Source organism: Strongylocentrotus purpuratus, unplaced genomic scaffold (genome assembly GCF_000002235.5).
Source record: "Strongylocentrotus purpuratus isolate Spur 01 unplaced genomic scaffold, Spur_5.0 spur5_scaffold_10, whole genome shotgun sequence".
NCBI classification, from domain to species: Eukaryota; Metazoa; Echinodermata; class Echinoidea; order Camarodonta; family Strongylocentrotidae; genus Strongylocentrotus; species Strongylocentrotus purpuratus.
The window spans coordinates 29,021,308-29,042,692 of record NW_022145595.1 but is presented as its reverse complement, the minus strand read 5'-3'; the positions used below and the strand labels follow the sequence as shown (position 1 = coordinate 29,042,692).

Here is a 21,385-nt window from a genome sequence, read left to right as displayed (position 1 = left end):
CAAATTTGTCGCGGGCTGCAACGAATAATCTGTAAACTTTTTTATATTCGGTCAAATTATATATCATAATATAATGGTCTTCGATTTTGTTGGTTTGTTGGTTTGTTCAGTGCAAGCTCGATATCGAAAGTGCCCCCTATAGAACAAATACTTATAACAACATAGCCAAATCTGATCCACGTATCGACCTGAATGTTTTCCCAAGGTCTGCCCGCCATAGCAAATTTAGGATATCGGATAGTGGTGTACAACATAATGACACAATAGAGGTTATATTTAATGTTTACAATATCTCTATAAGACGACGTGGTATATAGGTAACAATGAAATGGCAGGAAAGAAATATTTGAAGTAGCGTTTAAGGATACTTAACAAGATAAGCAACATCCGTAATGATGATTACATAACAAGTGTCTACCGTCTAACCATAATTTATAAATACCTTTCATAAGTTTTGTCTGAGCTATTATCTATTTCCTGCACTGTACTTTCACTCGTTCCAAAACTCAACAATGGGGTTCGTAACATCCCCTTCTCTAGCTCAAACCCTTCGCATGTCTCGCATTCAGCCCGGATAATTCCCAATGACTCATTCTTAGTTACCGGCTTCCTATACCCTCATCTCTCTCTCTCTCTCTCTCTCTCTCTCTCTCTCTCTCTCTCTCTCTCCCTCTCTCTCTCCCTGTTAAAATTCTTTCGGCGACAACTCATCGCAGCAATATTATCCGTGAGCTACACCGAGTTTATAGCTCCTCGGTTAATCTGCACACCTTCATATGTATCATATTCCTCTGTCTCACTGGAAAGAAAATAGACCAACTGAGCAACAAACTTAAGCGTAAGCACATGTTACTGGATTTGCCATAATATGAAGTCACTTTTGCCGACAAAGCTTCAGTGAGGCTGTCTTTTCTACTGTCTGCGAGAAACATATCGCCGGTTAAATTTAAGGACTGCTCATAAGTTAATCGCCAATCATTTTTTTTTTTTTGGAATGGAGCAACGCCCTTGTTTGAGCAATAACCGTTACACGCATGCCTTTATGGGATAGACGGTTTCGCTATTAGCAGTCATTAACGTTAACGACTTGATGTTAACACCTTTTTAAGTTGTGATCATATTCGAGTTGCTGATGATTGCCAATGGATACTTGTTTAGACTATAGAGGAGAAACTATTTGATCTGACTTGCACCCTCTTGAGCGTTTTTCTTTCGGCTTTGGATCTATATCACGCTGCAGGTTAAAAACACTGAACATTTTTTTAAAGCAACTATCGACAACAAACAAGAAAAACAGAAAACAAAAGTTAAAATCATCACTAGACGGACGATTCATCACTTTTTTGCGTTTTATTTACAATGTTCAAATTTGATAAGTCGCAATAGTCACTGTTGATACTCGTTCATTGGAAGACTCATCTGGATTTCTTTCATTGCATTCGTCAAATCACAACAAAATGTCGCTGCCAGGGTGACGATACATTTATTTGAACTGGTGAATTGACTATATTATCAATTAATGATATGAAGGCCTATCCAGCACAATAATTAATTGTTCATGATTAGCTAAACGTTGTTAGCTAATGGATTGCTGATGCCAGACGTGGATCCTACACTCTTGTTTTGTTCTCGGTAAGAATTTGTAAACTGTGCACAGGTCTTCCATTTTCTTTCGTCAGTAGAAAATCTTCAAATTTGTCATTGTAATATATTTGATATTATTCTTTTAAACAACGATATGACAAGAGTATTGAGTATTTTGTTTACAGTTTACGAAGCTCTGATTAAATATTTACCGGTACTAGATATTGTTTCAACATGATCAGTCAAAGACAGGCTAGGTTGTTAAAACAAAATACAAGAAACAGTATTGTAATCAAGCAACAACATAGTTTATCTCATCAATGAAAACTTCGTTTTCGTTAAAACAAAAATAACATCTGTGAGTCGTAATAGATCACAACATTTGCAAAGTAGAAGATAAAGTGATAGAGCACCAAGTGGATTTGTTTATACGTATTTCCTAATTTATCAAGCTAGAACATATCTGCGAAAAGAAAAGAAAACGGAAAAAATTTAGTCATATGACTTGCAATAGATCAAAACACATGCAAAGAAAAAAATAAAGTGATATCGAGCATCAATCAAGGGGACCTTATTTTTTCGTAACTCCTAATTGAATTTTTTTTGTCTTAATCAAGTTAGAATATTATCACGTAAGAAGATATTTGAAGAATATAAACAAATATCACATTTGGCGGGAGAAAGCATGCCTACGATAATTCATATCAAGCTTCTTTTTTTTGGGGGGGGGGGTGGAGGGAGCGAGTTCCCCCCCCCCCCCAAACACTTGTCCGATCTACCTGATCAACCATTGTAACTAATAATACGTTATAAAAGCAATATAATGTTATTACATGTAGGCCCTATTATGAACATGGTGGGCTTTTGTTTTGTATGGACGGCTTGTTTGATAAGATTTCAATTATAATATCTTCATGACTATATCACAGCGACTGTTATGATTCAGTCACTGTACCTCTTTATTTAAAACACAACTCTTTGTGTGCTTAGAATAGATCAGAAATTATTTTGGGAATGAGCAAACTTTACAATGTGCCAGTCAGTCACATTAAGTCACGAGGCTGGTTGATTATGATTGAAATATATAGGAAAGGATGAGGCTGAGAAGGGATAGTGTTGTCTTAAAATAAAAGTGTATGATTATTTTGGGAACATAGAGCTGACAGTGTGGTATTTAGATTTAATCTAGGGTCTTATGCTGTAGAGCTATACATGAAACGAGGCCCACAGTCACGCGTATGCATTGAGACCTTGTACCACACGGAATGTAACACAAAGTAGGCTCTCGAATGAGCTTGATGAGTCAAAGTTTAGGATGTTTCTTATCCGAATTTAAAGAATTTTTTTGTTAATTTGGCATGACGGCAGGAGCTTTGCGAAAGAGAAGGGTGTGTGATTTATGGCCCGCCTCTCGATTTCGTGTTGGTATAGTTTGAGTAATATATGCGGAAATTATGTCTCTGGGGTCATTTTAATTTAATCTACACTCGGATTTGTTTCCTCTACGTTAAAGTCCATTGCGCAGCCCCCCCCCCACCCCCCCCCCCAAAAAAAAGAAGAAAAGAAATAAAAGAGACGTCTCTTTTGGGTGGAAAATTTTCGGTATCTTTCAAGTCATAAAATAACAAATAATACATGTAAAATGAAATGTCAATCATTGGAATTTGGACCGGAAAAAATTCAATGCAAATATAATGCCCCCACATCGACCTAAATGCTGGCTACTATCTATCTTCATATAATATTGGACAATGCAAGCTGTGTTTGTTTACATGATATCTATATATACCTGGACATAGAAGTGCCCCTCAATAAGTAGCTGTAAGTGGTTGAGATTCAGAATAATGTCATAGTTACATCCGCACCCTATACGCATATTAAATTAGATTTTCAGAGAACCAAGTGATAGAATTTTGGCGGGGTTTTGGGTGATGTTATTCTAAAAATAAGAGAATGGCTTGGCAGGAATCACATTGAATGATCAACAGGTTGTCCAACGACACGTTTCTTCGAATTTCTAGGTGTTTTATCCTTCAAATCGATGTATTTCAATATCGGGCTTAAAATATTTTGTTGGCATGTATTCAGGTTGCATTCCTTATTGACTCTAATAAATGCTTTCTATCGAAACTTTGGATAGTAATGATAATGATAATAATAATAATAATAGCTCACATTTATAATGCGCCTAATTCTTTGTTTCTAGGGGTTCTTTTATAAGCGCCCATGTCTGTCAGATTTGACTCTCCTGGGGCTCCTCAAATTATTGATGCTTAGGAATAAAAGACCGTCGCGCAATATTTGATATTTTAAGGTATAGGCCTATATTCCGGCAACAGTAATATTGCTACGTGAAAAATTTCCTACTCCATTTAAAAGGCTCAATTCTGGACTCAATACTGTAACCCTTTCCCTATAACTAAACCCCATATGCGACCAAAGCCTTACCCCCCTCCCCATGCCTCGCACGCCTAAATGCTTATTTAGATTTATGTCTCTTTTTCATGCTTGTAATATTGAAAGCGTTAATTAAAATGTTAGCTTCTTAATTTCTTTTTACTCTTATTTTTCCTCTACGAAGCCCACTACATAATGTATGAACATACCTAAATGCCCTCGACAAGGATTACTGACAACAAGCAGAAATAGCTTCGGAAGCAATTTAACCAAGGAGTTTTAAGAGATGAAGACCCAAGTGGCGACAAATTATTCCAAGGAGCTGCCGTTTTCTAAAGTTGAACAATATAATCTACAAGTGTGCTGTTACCTTTGATGTCCGAGGTTCGAAGCCGCCAATATCATTGGAAAGCTTGAGTAGTGATTCCGCTCAGAAAGAAATATCATTAATATTTCACTTCTTATTTGAACTAAGAAAGGGAAAATCGAACAGATGATAAAACATGAATACAAAAGCCTAATTGTGTCAAGAAATTTGCTTACATTGTATGATACTCATGATACTAGCTTTAATTTTTGAAAAATAGTAAAATTTATAGTCCTAAAATCTGCAATTTGACAATTTTCCGATCGCTTCCGGCTCACGAAAATAAAAAGTAAATTTGTTCAGGTTTAGCTCTTTATGATGGTTTATGCCAGATTTATGCCCAGTCGAGTAATTTTGATTAATATTTCAGGAAATTTTGCTCTATTTCCTTTCGCTTGCCTCCTGTAAAGGTAAGCACTGTGTACTGCTCGTATTATCAGACGAGTGGTAGCGAAAAGTAATTATCATTACAAAAGCATTCCCTTTGAAAGTGGCCCGTTAGTTTGCAGCTAGGCAGGAATCTTTTGTCTACGTATCTGCAAGGAAGGTCCAGTTAAGCACATGCTTGACATATTTTCCACTGGCGGCTTCGAAGATGGTACAAAGGGAATGAGCCAGATACTACTCCATCTCTGAAAACTTCTTGATAAAACTGAGCGAAAACCCCACACACGCACACCACATACTTATAGAAGCACCAGTGCTTCCCTGAAGCAAGATTTTGATACAACTGTTGTTATCGTTGTTGTTGTAGATGTTGTCTTTGTTTGTGTTAGTGTCTGTACAGTTTGTGTTGCTATCTCTTAGGACTACAATATTATTATCTGGCTTTTCACTTCTTTAAAAGTTATTTATCTTAAACCTTAATCAATTGTCCCCGAGACATAACGTACAGTTGACCGCGCGGCTCCTATACCCTGGGAAATATGCTCGAAGCAAACTAAATATTATCGAATGACCTAAAAATAGGGTCTTGAACTCTTATTGTGACGTAGTCTGGAAGAAGATATTTCTGTGCTAGTGATGCTATATTTAAAGATGTGTCTTGTGACGTCAGAGACTGGTGTCAAAGACAGATGAGACCTCCGTATTTATATCACCAGTCTCCTGCTCCTGATGATGACGTGACGGGAGGGTAACTATGACTGAACTCAACCAGATTAAGATCTACACCTGCAGGCCAAACCTAATTTAGTTCTCAACTTATGAACAAGTTGGTCCACTGCCATTCATAACTTTCATTTCATTCTTTCACTGCTGAATCATGCGCATGATTCACTTTTGTTGACATTAGTGTTTGTCTGGCATAGCAACATTGTGCAAGTGAATTAAATTGACCCGAAAATCCGCGTATTGCCTTCAATTCTATTCTATTTGATGTGTTTTATATGTAATATTTTTATTTTGTTCTAATTGTACAAAAAATGAAATTCACTGACTGTTTTTCATAATCAAAATTAATCCATTATAGCCTGGTTAAACCGCCAAATCTACTCTCACCGACTCCAAACCGACCGATTCCTTAACCATTCGGGGGTAAAACGGTTCGGTCTGTTGTAGGTCTGGTGCTGGTCTCTCCCTTAACCGAACTTTAAGTCAAGTTCACCTGTTCCAGAATGTCTTAACTCGTTCATTGAGATTGACTTTGAATGCATGCGTGAAGGGGAACTTGTGAAGGTTGACGGTGCCTCTCATGCTAACAAAGGGGTACACCCCACCCCAATCCCAAGTTTAATTAGATTTACCTCTCTATATACTGTTCTTATTCCCATACATATAGTTTGGTTCTATCATAGGTCAACGAGAAATCTCTCACATTGCAATGGTTCCAGCTTGAATTTAAACGAATTCTTGGTGAGAAAAATGAAAGTGGAATCCCTTTACCCCCCCCCCCCCCCCTCCCTCCTCCCACCTTTTTTTCTCCATTGACCTGGGAACCGGGTTCGTATGGATGCGGCTGGAGTAGCCTTTGAAAGATTCGATGGTGCATCCACATTGAATTTACCGTTATTTTCCTCTTTGTTTGTAGAAACAGAGATAGGGTAAACCTTATGGATGGACTTACTTGTAGTGACGACTCCTGAATCTGTCAGTTATGCTTGGACCAGTCGGGGGGGGGGGGGGAGGAGGACATTTATTTATGTCTTCAAGGGAATGGTCTTTGGATTCCTTTGAATTGGGGGAGTAGGATTATATTGATGTATTCCAAATAGTTTACCCCCCCCCCCCCTTTTTTTTTTTTTTTTTTTTTACCCCTCTCCCCGTTTTTTTTAAAGGCCGTTTTCGCCCCTTTTACCAAATATAGCTAGTACAAGGAATATCACGTGCACGTTTTATAAAACCCCAAGCACGCATACATATTTTCAAACTATATAATGTCCTTCTCACAGTGCGCAGAAGACAGGCATTTAAGAACATTTGCATTGAGGTCTTTATGGGTGATCCTGCTGAGTTAATTGACCATTTCCTTGAACCAAAGCCACACTATCAATGTTTCTATCCTTGTGAGCATCATGTGGGGGAGATCTACCTGATGACAGGTTCGAGCTCATCAAACTATGTGATGAAAAACAGAAGATTTTGGAATTTATCAGCTTTCTTACAATAGCTCCTGTCTATATGGCAGTAATTCATATGAAAATGGGGATCGAGACAATATCACATTAAATGTCGACAAAGAGGTTTCTAATTTTTAAGTGTAGGAACTTAAAAACGGAACGACATCCTCATGAAAATGATACATATTGTCGTATGAAATGGAAGTCTTTTAGGGAGGGTTCCCGCCGCATACAGAATGCGGAATTACAGGGATGTAACCGGCTAGGGTAGACTTTTGTTTAGCGCTTGCTTATAGTTGCCCCAGCCCCTATATCCCTAACTCTCGATCTCACCAGTTCTTTATTTCTATAGCTCTTCCTCTCTCCCGCTCTTTTTCTTATACTTTTGCAATTTGTTATTCCCCCCCTCTCTCTCTCTCTCTCTCTCTATTCCGCACTGTGTAATGTGTAATGTGGTGATGTTATGTTCACAGTTGTTAACAGCTTCCCCGGGGATTTATCAGTGTGTGTGCGTGTGTGTGAGTTGGGGGTGGGGCTTTGAAATAGAAATAAAAATGACGTTGACCAAGACAACATACGAAAACACATGTCCTGGCTAATGATCGGCAGCTTGCCTGTTGTTTGCGGTCATGATGATTTTGTGCCACTCCCCTTATATATTGACCCACACCCACAAAACTGACCCACACCCTAGCATTAACAAGTTCTGGGTGTTTCTCTATCATCTTCTCATCAAGGGCTTTAAGCCTAGGAACAGTTGAGCGACTGATCATGCTTTATCATCAGACATATCCGGTATATGGCAAAACTTCTAATTAAAGTTCTTGTAAAAATGCTGGGGAAAAAACAGTGCCATTGGTATGTTTTCGTTAGATAACCTTTTTGAAATGCAATCGCGAACCATGTATTACTCGTTGAGCATCACCTTAATGCTGAAGCTAATAGAGGAAGTATATAAGTTCCATATCATTCCTTTAACTATGACGCAGAATCAAATGAATATGCTGTGTAAGGTAAGACAAAACAGAAAATAGAAACAGCATTTCTGTCTGGAAATAAAGAGCAGATTTGGAGGTTAGTCAACCTTTAAGCCCTTTCCTCTGGCTTCTAATTTTTCAAATGCACGTAGAGAAAAAAAAAACATAGAAAAAGGGAAGACAATATTCATGTTTTTGAACACACTACAAATTAAAATGATATTTTTCCATCTGCTTATTTCAAAAGTATGTGAAAACATATTGACATACATTTTCATTGCTTAATAATTGTGTTGAATTAGCCGAAATTGAATGTTATGAGCTGGACAAAATGTATTGCTCAGTCCTACATGAATACTATTTTGATGTGTGTGTCTTGTCTAAGTGCATACAATTTTAGGTATGAAGTCATTTTGCCTCCAGAACAATTTCTCTCGCTTCTCTATAGTGATCTTCGCGCAGACGATAATCACACGGTCAAATCTGCGTGTAGCGATGCGTCACGCGCGTTCGTCTATCTTAATTCCTCCCGTCCGTTCACCCGGTAACCATAGAAACGAAACCCTCGAGTTGACGCTCTTCTCAAGCTATCTCTTCAAAACCTTGCGCGTTAAATCTAGGTAACGATATATCACTTACCTTGATGTCTCTCTTTGTCAAGGTAAATTCGTTACCAAACAGTCAAAATACGCAATTCCTTCTCGTTCCAAGGTTTCTGGAAATGACTTGAGAATTTAAGACTTGAGAATTATCCTGGATTAACAAGATTAAATCGCAATAATTATCTCTGATTTGTCTATGACAGGTATTTATCTATTATTCGTCACTTAGAATGACCTAAACTGTCCAAAATAATTAAGGTATATTGCGTAAATTGTAGGTGAATCAAATGCTTATGAACTTATGAAGTGGAACAAGGATACCTTTTGATCAAACTGTCATAATCTTGATTCATCAAAATAGGCTTACGTATTTCCTGTACGTAAAAAGAATATAATATACGTAATATAGAATACATTTGTTTCTATAATCTTAATATCGTTAAAGAATTCTACATATTTTGATAAAAGGTCTGCAAATGTAAAAGTAAAACTCTAAATGTTTTGAGTCGGCACTGTAGTTCATACCTTCTGTGAATGGTACCTGAATATATATTAACGTTTGTTTTTCTTCTTTTCCTCTTTCATCAGATTTGCTTGAAAGGTCCACCAGATACTCGTCATCATGGCGCTTGCTGTAAACTCGAGATTCTCTTCACGACCGTCCTACTACGCAGAGGAAAGCCAACCAGCCGCCGAGACTCGACCCTTCTCCTACCTCAATCGTCCTGGTAACCCTCGGGTACCTGCGGTTATACGCGATCAACCACGCGTCGATTCGGACATATATTTTTCGACTCCGAATGTAGCGGAATACGGCGGTGAGCGTCCTCCACCTCGACCTCCACGTTCGCCGAAATTCACCAGGGTTTCTCCATCGAAGCCTCCTCGAACGCCGCCAAGGTCTCCACTAGCTGGAAGGGCTCACTTGGCATATACTCAATCCGATTCGGATTTACATAGTCATGCCGGTCTTCGAGTACCCGGTCAGGCAAGGACACCACCTCCGTTAACTCCTCCTCATGGGTTCGGATCCAAACAGCGTTTCTTTCCTTGTGAAGAGAGGCTCCCACGATCGCCTAGGATCCCACCTAGGAGCTTCCACCCTCCTGATGACACACCCGCTGTTCCTCCAAGATCTCCACGGCTTCCCCCAAAGCCGATGAAGCTCTCTCAGCTCCCACCTCCCATACCCCAACCCCTCGCTGGCAGATCTATTTCAAACCGATCGGACAGGTCGGAGCGCGCCATCTTGCATGACCCACGAACCGACGTCAAGAAGATGACGCGACAGACAAGTGCAGATACTGTTCGGATCGCTGCCCAGACCGAGAGAGAACTGCTCAGATCCGCGCCTCCACCTCCTAAATCTACCCCACCGATCATGGAACAGCCAAAGTCATCTCGAATTCCGACCGACGAAGTGCAGAACGGAGGAAAAGGTGGAAAGGGGTCGAAATCAAATAAAAATAACAAGGCAGGTAATCGGGAGGCGTTTGAGATGGAAAACCCCAAAGAAAAGAAAGGTTGTTGCAATCAGTGTGCGAGAATTTGTGTCGATGATGGTCCAGAGTTCATCATAGAGCTGTGCCTCGACTGAAGACATTCGCATTCGGTTGCACCTGACATACAGCTCGAATGGAGTATCATCTGTTTGCGTAAGGTATACCTGACTGGTCAAGACATCACACGACGCTAATGCACAATCTTGCACGACCATTTTCTAAAGTAATTTGGTTTGACAGTGGGAAATGCATTCCAATCCAATATGTCGATGATCTAAGAACGGTTTGACAAACACAGAATGAACACAGGATACTTATTTTCCATCGTGGCTAGCGAAGACCAAAAGGATGATGGTGATTGAAAGAAAAAACCTTGACCTCGACCGTGGAAACTTCATTCCTATCTGACCGGTGACTACCATATCTACTGTATCACAGAAAGTAGAACGAGTAAGGAAACTTATCACCATAATTTTAGATAGCTAAACAGATCGCCAACGTCGACTAAAAAGAAAATGACACTTAAAAGCAACAAAAAAGTTAGGAACGAGTTTTCGTGCTATATTCTTAACAACTGTATTCTAAGTCAACAAGAGACTGGTAAGGACTAGCGGAATATAAAGACAACTTTAGGTGACGAGCGGATATGACCTTCAGCTGTTCAAATTCGTTAAGCAAAGCTTGAACGTTTTTGTTTGGTTTTAACAAAGAAGCCATTACCGTTGAGGTAACAGAACTGCCCCGATGTTACAGTGCCACATCGTAACAGAGTGTGACGTTTTGTGGTGTCGTGGGTTACACAGATAGCATACGGAAGCGAGTTGTACCGTCGATCACATCATATTGACTCATATCTTCTGCGATTGGTGAATGCTTAGAGTGTGGACCATAATGTCGAACTTCATTACTTGCCATGGATTGACAACGACAACATTTTAGTTGCATTATTACTGTAATAGGTTACGCATAGGGAGACCTTCAAGGCATATTATTGATCATACTTACGAATATTGGTATTTACCAAAGGATGTTATTGTGCTCATATTCAAACAAAAATACACGTTGTACTGACTTTTTTTACCAGTTGTTTAGCGAGGGCCACTGGGGAAGGGCACCGTAAATATCACGTGTATAAAGTGCGAGAGGGCGAGGCCATAGAGTGGGGTCCGGGAGGCAAAGAAGGGGGTCGAATTATTTCGTTCCCTTTCGTTTCCCTCTCTCTTCCCCATTTTCTTTCTATTTTGTTAGAAATTCAGAAGTGGTATGTGCCCAGTGACCCCCATAGTGACGCCATTATATCTTACATTAAGTATGCAATGAACGAATCAAGTCGATGACATCGTTGGGAATAACCTTCGCCTTAGGTATCAGGTATATCAGTCTGTAATCGTTTACATTATTATCAATTCTGCTGATTGAACAGCATCCTTGGCTACACATTATATCCTCCTTTAAAGTATAATGTCACCGTTTCTGAGCTGGAATTTTGGTTAGATGTTGTATATGAACATTATCGCAATTATCATTATGGTATGGAAAGTCTAATGTTTATTACTAATTGGTGTAAAAGACAATGACATCTTTTTGCCATCAAAACTTGGACAGATAAACTCGCATTTAGCAGTCACTCTTCATCTTGTTGCTTCCGTATTCTTGGTAAAATGAAATTTATATCAATTACATTGATATTCCTTGATACAGGGCTAACCACAACCGCAATTTTGATCGCTAGAGACTGATAAAAAAAAATGACAGCTAGAAAAATCAATGAGATGTGAATTTTTGTGAGTTAATATCCTTTGTAGTGGTGATTTTACAAGGTTCCTTGTTTCGGAATTTAGTGGTTACCGTTGAGGCATTGTTATGAGAGAGAGAGAGAGAGAGAGAGAGCGAAATATTTAATTGCTAGTCTTTAGACAATTGTCAAGCCACAGAGAGATTTCGTACATTTTTTAAATGGAAATAAATCCCTGATCCCTTGGACTCTTTTTTTTTTGTTTCACAAGGGAGACCCAGTGGGGCAATTGAATTTGACATTTAAATGTTGTTTTTTCTATCAAATAGTCTTGCGGTCTTCGATTCGCTCGAACAGGAAATGTTGGCAAATATATTATACATGTAATTATTAGAGCCTTTATCGAGAAATGTAAACAATTAATACTTTTCTTTCTTTTGCTTCTTGGAAAATTTCGGCTGGTTTTTCGGAAAATTTCTTGACTGATCTTCGAAAAAATGCTCCCCAATTTCATCCAAAATGTTTAGTGGGATTCCTATGCTCAATCGATGGCAGGTATGAATAATACAGGCTAACTTTCATGTAAAAAGGATTTTATTTTCAGTATCCTTCGTGAAATTCAATTCCTGATAATTAAATGTAGTTCTGAGTTGTACAAAGTAGCATGACTTTATATCCCTTTTCTGGCAATTACCAGAATGATATAAGCCATTCTATTTTGAGTTGAGTTTGACATTACTATCGGGTTGAAATGAAGAATAACAAATAAGTTACTGAGATTCCAATGTGACTTCAGAGCTAGGTTAAGAATCTGTCACCTCATTATTTGTATCCTCCGCCCTTATAGTTGGTTAGCGGATACATAGTGTGTCTCCTGTCAATGTTTCTAGCAAAAAAATTACAAATTAAAGGGGCCCTTTATGGTGTATTTCCTTCCACCCTCACTCTTCGTCGCCTTACAGATCTCACCCCTTAACACCTGCAGGGAGACTACAAGATAGGTTACAGAATGCACGAACTCCCCTTCTAGAATTGATTTTCTTTTTTTTGATAACTTTATTGAACGGCAAACAAAAGATGACATCATAATGAAATGTGATATTAGCCCTGATCCATAATACAGAATAGCTATGTAAGGTATAGGTCATTTAGGGCCCCTGTTTTAGGTCAAGTATTATGATTTCAAATTGTTAATATTTCAAAGATTTTGGCAAGCAAATAGTTTAAAAGTTGACTTTTGTGTGTGCAAGTCTTATTGCTGGCGACTTTGATATATTAAACGTATCTTTTAAATGAGTTAAATTCAAAGCGAGAAAAGACACATGAGAAATGTTAAAAGACAAGCAGGGTAGTAGTTGAATATGCATTCGATTGCTTGTAATTTTTTCCATTCTTTCTTCATGAATGAATCTTTCTTGAATGCGAGTCTCGTTTTATGAAAAGTAATATGTTTCAGTGCAATAAACATCATATTATTTTATAGAAATCAGAGTGACTATGAATTTCGTCTCGTCTCGCATGAACCTTTTTATCTGTTTGTCTCTGTCGGTCTCTCATTATATATCTCTCTCTCTTTCTCTCTCTCTCTCTCTCTCTCTCTCCTCACTGTGTTTCTCCGTGTCTGTTTGTCTCTTTTTCGACCTCTTTGTCTCCCCCTCCCCCTTCTTTCTTAAGCAATATATTATGTCCATCTATTTCGTTCAAAATAAATATATTAAATTCTATTTGATTAATGGATCAATAATTGTTTATTGATATTATTTGAGGTACTTTTTCTGAACGGGGTGGGGATGGGGTTGAATTTCGGGGTTACAATAAATATTTCAAAGACTTGCTAGTATGTTGTGCACGACACATTTTCTGACAGATTGACGAAGATCGGTGCTAATTCAAAATAGCTCTTGGTGTGTCCTACAAAATGCATGAAGCTCTGTTATGCGTGTGTGTGTGTGTGTGTGTGTGTGTGTGTGTGTGTCAGTGTTGTGGGGGGGGGGGGTGAAGATACACCCTACCATCACGACCGTCTCCTCTGCTGTTCCTATTGACGATCAAGGCCTTGGAAGTGCTCTTTCCGTCGTATTCTCTCGACAATTCTAGGTCGGAATTCCTACCTTACTGTGTCCGTCGGTGACGATGACACATCAAAGACCTCCTCAATATTTTTAGGTGAGGGGGGGGGGGGGTCTGAGGAGAAGACGTTTGGGAGTTTTAATAAAAATGTATAAAGCCTCTTTTACAAGCCTTATTAATGTTTATAAACTGAATGCAAGGGAAAAGGGCATTCTAGGGAATTGGCAAAGTGGGGGGGGGGGGGGGGGCGTAATCTAATAGCTGCTTCAGGGATAATATTGTTCCTGTAATTATTTCGTCAAAGGTTTAGGTTTTAATTGGGTTTAAGTTAGGTTTAGGGCTTGAATAAAGGTTAGGGTTGTAATTGGTTCTTAGGTTCGGGTTCGGGTTATATAAGTAGTGTTGAGCCCAGGGTTGACGGTATGGATTCGATAGTAATTATACATGGTTTAGGAAAGGAAATTGACCCGGAGCAGATGCGTCGCACTACCTGAGTGAGGGGGTGGGGTGACCCCCATGTCCCTCATAACTCACTCTACTGACTGGTCTCCCACATGACTCGCTTTCATCCTCTTCTTCTTTACTAATAAGGAAACTTGGGGGCAATCCAAGGTATGCTTGATATAGACCGGAACACAATGACTCATTCTCAGCCAGCTCATGCTACAGCTAGCTTACCCTGCCAGCATGGCCAAACGACCTTTCATGTACCTATACTGGGGCATGACTCGAACGCTGCTGATATATCGAGCGAGTCCTTAAAGCCCTACTGCACTACTTGTAGCTACTTGCTCCCTCTACGTAGAAAACAATGCCTAAGCGGTGCCCGTTGTCCCCCATGATCCTCTTTTTCTTATGTTAATTGAGAGCTGAGTTGATTAGATAACCACCTGTCAGTGACCACGCTGGGAGGTCTAATCCATCCTAACCAAACTATTGCAGACACTATTAATTTCATACAGGTTACATAGATCTAGATAATTCGTGCACGATGAAAATAACTGATAAAGAGAAAAACATTCATCGGAACTTTTGGCAGCACAAAGAAATATCTCCGAAAGGGCCATCCTTTTCTTAAGTTTTTTTTACAATAAAAATATGACAATTACCCCCCCCCCCCCCCTCGTCAACGCCCCTCCTGTCGCCATTCATGCGACGCTCCTCGAATTCACACAGCTCTCAATGTATTAGCTGATCCTTTACCAATCATACAGGTCTATGTTGAATACATATGCCCAAGATAATATTTTCAATTTTCTAGATCACACTTTATTTCACAACGACGTTTAGAAAAGACAAACGAAATTGTTTCTAAAAAAACATAAATAGAGGGACTCATTCCCCGCCTAACATTTCCATCATAATTACATTACTCTTAATGATACCATTACATAAATAAATCAAGCAATGAATGAATGAATGAATGAATGAATGAATAAATAAATAAATAAATGAATAAACAGATAAATAGATAAATTAATTAATTAATTAATTAATTAATTAATAAAGAAATAAAGAAATATGTATAAAATAATAAGTAAAACCATGAATTTACAAATGTACACTTTATATTCACTCACTATGCATGCATACAGGTACAACTCTAAGTGCATTTACCCAAAACATTTATGAACTAAAATAAATTGAACAAACATATATGGTGTAAAAGTTCATTATTGTTAAAAGAATTATCATAACTCATGCTGCAGAACACGATGATCTAAGTGAACTTCAATATATATCGAATGACCACGAATGTGTTAGTCAGGCTGCAAGTTTGTAAGACACCAGGAGAAGTTTGTGAACTCTGTTAATTTTAATATGTGATAAACATGATAAACACTGAATTGCAGGAGCACAAGCTGACAACAGTCAGTGTTATTTCTTTCAAATATACAACATTACTGAGAACTAAATACATCAAATATGTTTGTCATAAATAGCATATTGATTATCTAAAACAGATTGTATATCAATCTCATATGAAGGTATGTATCTAGGCATGATTGTTTATCGGTTATTTACATTGTTTTATATATATTTTTTTTGTGATATTTAAATTCATATTCGTTATTATACGTTTATTTACAAAAACAAAATATTCTTGTAGCGTGTGCGGAAAATTTCACAAAAATACTTATACAAACTATTATGTTGATAGAGCTAAAACGACATTTTTAATCTCTTGAAAGAAAGAGAGAAAGAGAAAGGGAGAGAGAGAGAGAGAGAGAGAGAGTGAGAGAGGGAGTGATGTATAATTGTCTTAATACCCACACATGAAGTACATCAGACGCAACCAAATTGAGCTTTCTATTTAGACGACACTCTTTCAACTATGGTGTAGAGGTATGGGTTTAGAGATGAGTTGATAGGAAGTATGAGCACAACCAGCCAGGCATAAACATCCGGGGATGCCTTTACGAGATCTGCCTGAACCAGGATACCCAAGATAATGATAGGCATCCAACAACAGAAGTCCGTCCCGACGATCAGCGACATCTTCATGGCCAGCTTCACCTCATCCGCGGCCTTCGACTTCTGCCGGCCGACCTCCCGCGCGCTCAGGCGAACCCTGATGAAGATGGCGATGTAACAGATGGCAATGACGATGAAACTGATGAGATTGACACCGAGAAAGAGAGCGATGGAATACTGCCAGGTCGACACCGAAGCTCCGGCGACGATGGAGAATTCGGATATGCCATACTGAGATTGACCGTAGGTGTCAACTGCGGCGTAGAGACCAATGTGCTTGCGGATCAGTGGAAGGCCAACGCAGACATCACTGAGGCTGTATGCATCGGTGTTGATATAGCTGAAGACGATAGAGATGCTACTCAACAGGATGGCTACGGACCAGATGAGGGCGGCAGACACACGTGCGGAGAGGACACCTAGACGTCTTTGACTGAACGGGAACAAGATACAGATGAAGCGATCGACTGAAATGAGGGTGATCAAAAAGACAGATGCCTCACTGCTCAGGACGGAGATGAATCCTGCAATCTGACAGGTATTGCTCCTCCGCCATTCCTCAGATCTGCCTTCCCAGAAGTAAGATTCTCCAATGTAGATGTCCATCACCGCCAGGATGATCATGTAAACACCCATCAGGAAATCCGACACGGCCAAGTTGGTGATCAGAATGGACTGAATCGAAGCTACGGTGCTTTGAGACTTGGTTCGCATCCTGCGGTAGATGACATAGGCGTTCCCGAATAGAGCACTAAGCCCGAGCATCCACATGAACACCTTGATGATTGTGTTCTGGAGGAAGGTCTTACGGCAGGTAAAGAGGGGATGGGGTGGTTCTCGGTTGACGCATTCAACACCAGCCGGAAGTAGACAACACAGCCTCGGGTCGTAAACATGCCTATTCAAAATATTAATAAGAAAATTATATGAAAAATAAGAGCCAGAATTCATTAAAAAAAAAAAATTAGTTAATAATCGAGCATTAAATGTTAGGATAGGTGAGGATAAACCGAGGACGAACCTTGACCTTTCATAGACTGCCTCGTGATGGTCACAACATGCATATTTCTAAGCCTTTTACATGTCTCTCCCATTTGCTGATGCCAGCCAAAACAATTACCAATTCGTATTTCCAGTCTGGATTATGCACCCTTTAATAAAAGTGCCTTTTGCTCATATTTTGAGCGTAAAGTATCGCCAGACTTCGGGTGTTATTACTATGATAGAAGAGACACTAAGCTATCCACAGGCAAGAAAACCTCCTGAAATATTTTTGAATATTTATTTCTGGACTCAGGCTATTTCCAACTGTCTTTCCTCACTGGAGAGAGTTATCCACACGCGTTGGAGCTATCTGACAGGAGACAAAGTGTGCTCAACATGGTCCCAACTAATTTCGAAAATCAACTCAAGGGCAATTTCAATACCCTATTGTATGTCCCATTGAAATCATGTTTGAGTTATGTAATATATCATTGTAATGTTTGCACTTCTCAAAAGGTGACGTACATGGACACCAAAGCTGCCTGAGGTTGATTTTTCGAAAGTATTTTTTTATAGCAGATATTTCAGCATTATTTTATTTAAGTTCAAATACATATAATTGATTTACATAATATGTGATTACTGAAATAGAATGAAAAAATACATGATTATGATACTGCAAACGTGAAAGTATATGGAGGTAATTCAAGGAACCAAGTTGAAAGCAGAGGCCAACTATAATCATGAATGCTTGAGTCGGTAGGCGGCCGGGAAGCCAAATGGGGTGGGGCACATAACGCGGTTATAGGAGTATAATTATGTAGGAGAATGGAGTGTGTCGTATCCATTATTTTTCAGAAATTATCCAATTAAAAACTTAGAAGAAAGACAAAGGGGAAAAAATCTAATGTGTGCATGTGGGGCTGTGCAGGTGAAGTAAGTTGGGATATCGTGTTGTCCAGAAAACTTACAAAACTTCCAGACCTTCCAGACCGTCAAATATCTCAGGATAGAGCAGCATAGGAGTTGGTGACCGGGACATCACACGTCTGGTCAAGAAAAAGGGAGAAAACGTCAAAAATAGAGTTTTAATTGCTCGATGGAACGTCGCGACAAAATTTTGATGGAGGTACGAATATAACATAATATAGCAACTCATATTACGCCCGTTATTTAGAAACTTTCACTCAATCCTAAGGGGTTAAAAACTCAATGAATCTTTAGGTGAAGAAAGTAAGGTGTCACCAAAGCAACCTACTTATTCATGTTATAAGAGATTTCGTGGAGAAGTTAGGGACCAGAGCCATTTAAACACAGAGTTTTGGGCCAACTTGGTTTCAACCGGTCACATCATGGCGTCCATTTTGTTTTGTGCTTGCCCAACAAAGTAGTATAAACCATAATTGTGCCCAACTCGAAGCGGGTTGGAAAAACTCTCCTAATCAATGTCACTGGACGAACCCTCGTCCACGAGCCCTCTATTAACATAACAAAGAAAGATTTCTTCAGTCAGAGAGAGAGAGAGAGAGAGAGGGGAAGCAACAAATTAAAGGAGATAGAGAGACAGTTAAAAAAAAATGAGGGGGACGGAGTTAGGGAGGAATGGAAAGAGGAAGAGAAAGGGTGGGAGAGAGAGAGAGAGAGAGAGAGAGGGGGAGCGAGAGAAAGAGATAACATTCGTATTTTTACAAACAAAAAGAGAAATATATCTTATATATTTACAAATAGAAAGAAAACTGTAGAAGTTGTATATTTACACATCTCTAATATGAGGATGTCCTCTGAAGGTCCCCGGTTCGATGAGATACAACGGATTCTTGATAAGAACTCTAGACAGATATAAAAACAAATGTATTCGGTTTGTATATACTAATGAGTAATATATTCTATTGTATAGTATTGTTATAACTTGCTACAAGGGTGGCTATAGGATTGTATGTAAGGGGGCATTCCCCCAGAGAATATGGGGAAACTCATAATTCCCAACATTTTTGTTCTTTTCTCCCCTTTTGGTGTCCCTTTTCATCTCCCCCCCCCCTCAATAGGGACCCGTGAACCCTCGATTCTACTGGTGATATTTCTGAATAAATGTCTGAAGATGAGATACACATTATGAGAACACATTTTTACTAATGTACTGCTAACAACAATGATAATATACACGAATGATCACAATGATAATAATAATAATGATAATAATAATGACAATAGTTATAATAATGATAATAGTGATGATAATGATAATAATGATAATAATTATAAGATTAATAAAAGTATTAATGATAATAATACTAACAATTAATGATAATAGAAATAATAATCATCATCATCGTCATAATTCGTCGATTCGTTTACACAAGAAAGCCTCGTCAGCATCAGTACTGTTTTTTCTCGAGGGCTCTCAGTTATTATTATCCCAGCAATAATTATTGCCAGGTAGCCATTGACACCTGGGTGGAGAGTGGCAAGTGTGGATTAATGTCCAAATGATGTTTGTGTCGGGCTTGGATTCGAACCCTGGCCTCAACCCTTGGATTTAGAGTCAAGTGATCGGACCACTATACCACGACAACTAATAAACTACTAAAATTGTACTTACAGCATAACAAATTGTTCTTGAAAATCTTCTATCAATGTCGAATTGACAGAAGTGAGCAGATTATCTTCCAAAATCCTGGCATTTGCGTAAAAATAAATACAAAATAAAGCTTCAATTAATTCGAAAGGTATCTCAAAGTTCCAACTAAATCTATGTTGTCTTCTTTCATTAAATAAAGATGAAATGCTTATAATTTTGATCGTTAATAAATCCAACATAATTGTATTGGAATTAGATTTACACAAATAAAAAGGTCGTGAATAAGCCACTTCTATCTCCGCGTGGGAAGATAAACTGCATTTGTACAAACATTTTAGAACCCGGGGAGACGAATGCTGGATACGTGCTTTATGAAAGTTATGTAATCATCATTCATTTATGTACCGGTGGTACATGTTATGGTATACAGGTGAAAGTATTCTTCTCAAGAGGGATAACAAGATTTATTCATGAAGCATCTCTATCACTTTGGCAATGATTATTCTAAAATGCACAAAGTGGGATGTCTCCGTGTGTTAAAGATCTGTGGATATTTGGGGCCATTTGTACAAGTGCTATCTATGAAGTTTATGAAAGTTTAGCCAGATAAGGAAAGCCATTCGATTCTCGTTAGACAAAGAAATGTGGGCAAAGTTGGGAAACGATTAAAAAAAAAAATTTTAGTAAATTTTGAGAGAGTAACAAGAGGAATAAAATTCATTATTTAAAAGAAAAATAAGTTTATTGCTTTCTCATATGACACAACTATTTGTAAACTTTACCCGCCTACAAAGGTCCTCGTTTATGTTTTATTTGAGTGGTCTTTGTGTTCAGGTTTCACTGTAAATAATCTATGTATCTAACACACTTAGCATTCGTACACTAAAAAGTACTGGGTAAAAAAATAAAATGTGTCCGAACCACTTTTGGCATTCGCTTTACCCGACTTGAGTAATAAAAATTGTCTATTAAGGTTAAAAGATAGAGAATATTTACTTCAAAATAGGAAAATACTAATAAGGTGTGTGAAAAATGCCTACTGTTGGTCAAACACATAAATACCCCCATTTTAAAAACTTATTCAATATTATCAAAGATTTTACAGTACAACATATTAAAACAAAAATCTGTACGTACAAACGCTGTACAGTATCGCCGATATCTTTGAAAGTACCGGGACGAATTCCAGTGAGTTTGTTACTTTCTAAGTTTCTGGAATGAAGAAAATACAAATAGTTCATCATGTTCATCAGATCTTTTATCAACAAAAAATGTGCTTTGTTCACTATTCATGCGCTCATTATAATGGCATTACGATTTTGTACTTGCAGGTATACTATCCTACGTTTAATTTGATTCCTTACATGATGACAAATCATTAAGATAGCACAGGCATTGGAGATGATATTTATTTGTTTGTTTCGTTTGTGTTTGCATTCTATCGCATGTAAATGATTAGAAAAAATGTTATTAAGTAATCGATATAATAATATTTGCAATGTCGTAATTACAGCACCTTGACTAGACAACAACAAAAATAAATAATGAAAAACCAA

General features: G+C 38.3%; 2 protein-coding genes across 2 annotated transcripts; one reads left to right on the top strand and one right to left on the bottom strand.

The window, feature by feature from the left end:
• The first annotated feature begins 991 nt into the window (after nt 1-991).
• Nucleotides 992-13,420, top strand: LOC105437764 (formin-like protein 14). The gene is made up of 2 exons (XM_011664759.2): nt 992-1,632; nt 9,074-13,420. The coding sequence occupies exon 2, from the start codon at nt 9,108-9,110 to the stop codon at nt 10,080-10,082; it is 975 nt and encodes a 324-aa protein (XP_011663061.2). The 5' UTR covers nt 992-1,632; nt 9,074-9,107; the 3' UTR covers nt 10,083-13,420.
• A 2,648-nt stretch (nt 13,421-16,068) lies between these two features.
• Nucleotides 16,069-17,204, bottom strand: LOC105437793 (G-protein coupled receptor GRL101-like). Its single transcript, XM_030980150.1, has one exon. It carries the CDS (start codon nt 17,036-17,038, stop codon nt 16,103-16,105), a length of 936 nt encoding a protein of 311 aa, XP_030836010.1. The 5' UTR covers nt 17,039-17,204; the 3' UTR covers nt 16,069-16,102.
• Nucleotides 17,205-21,385: the final 4,181 nt, after the last annotated feature.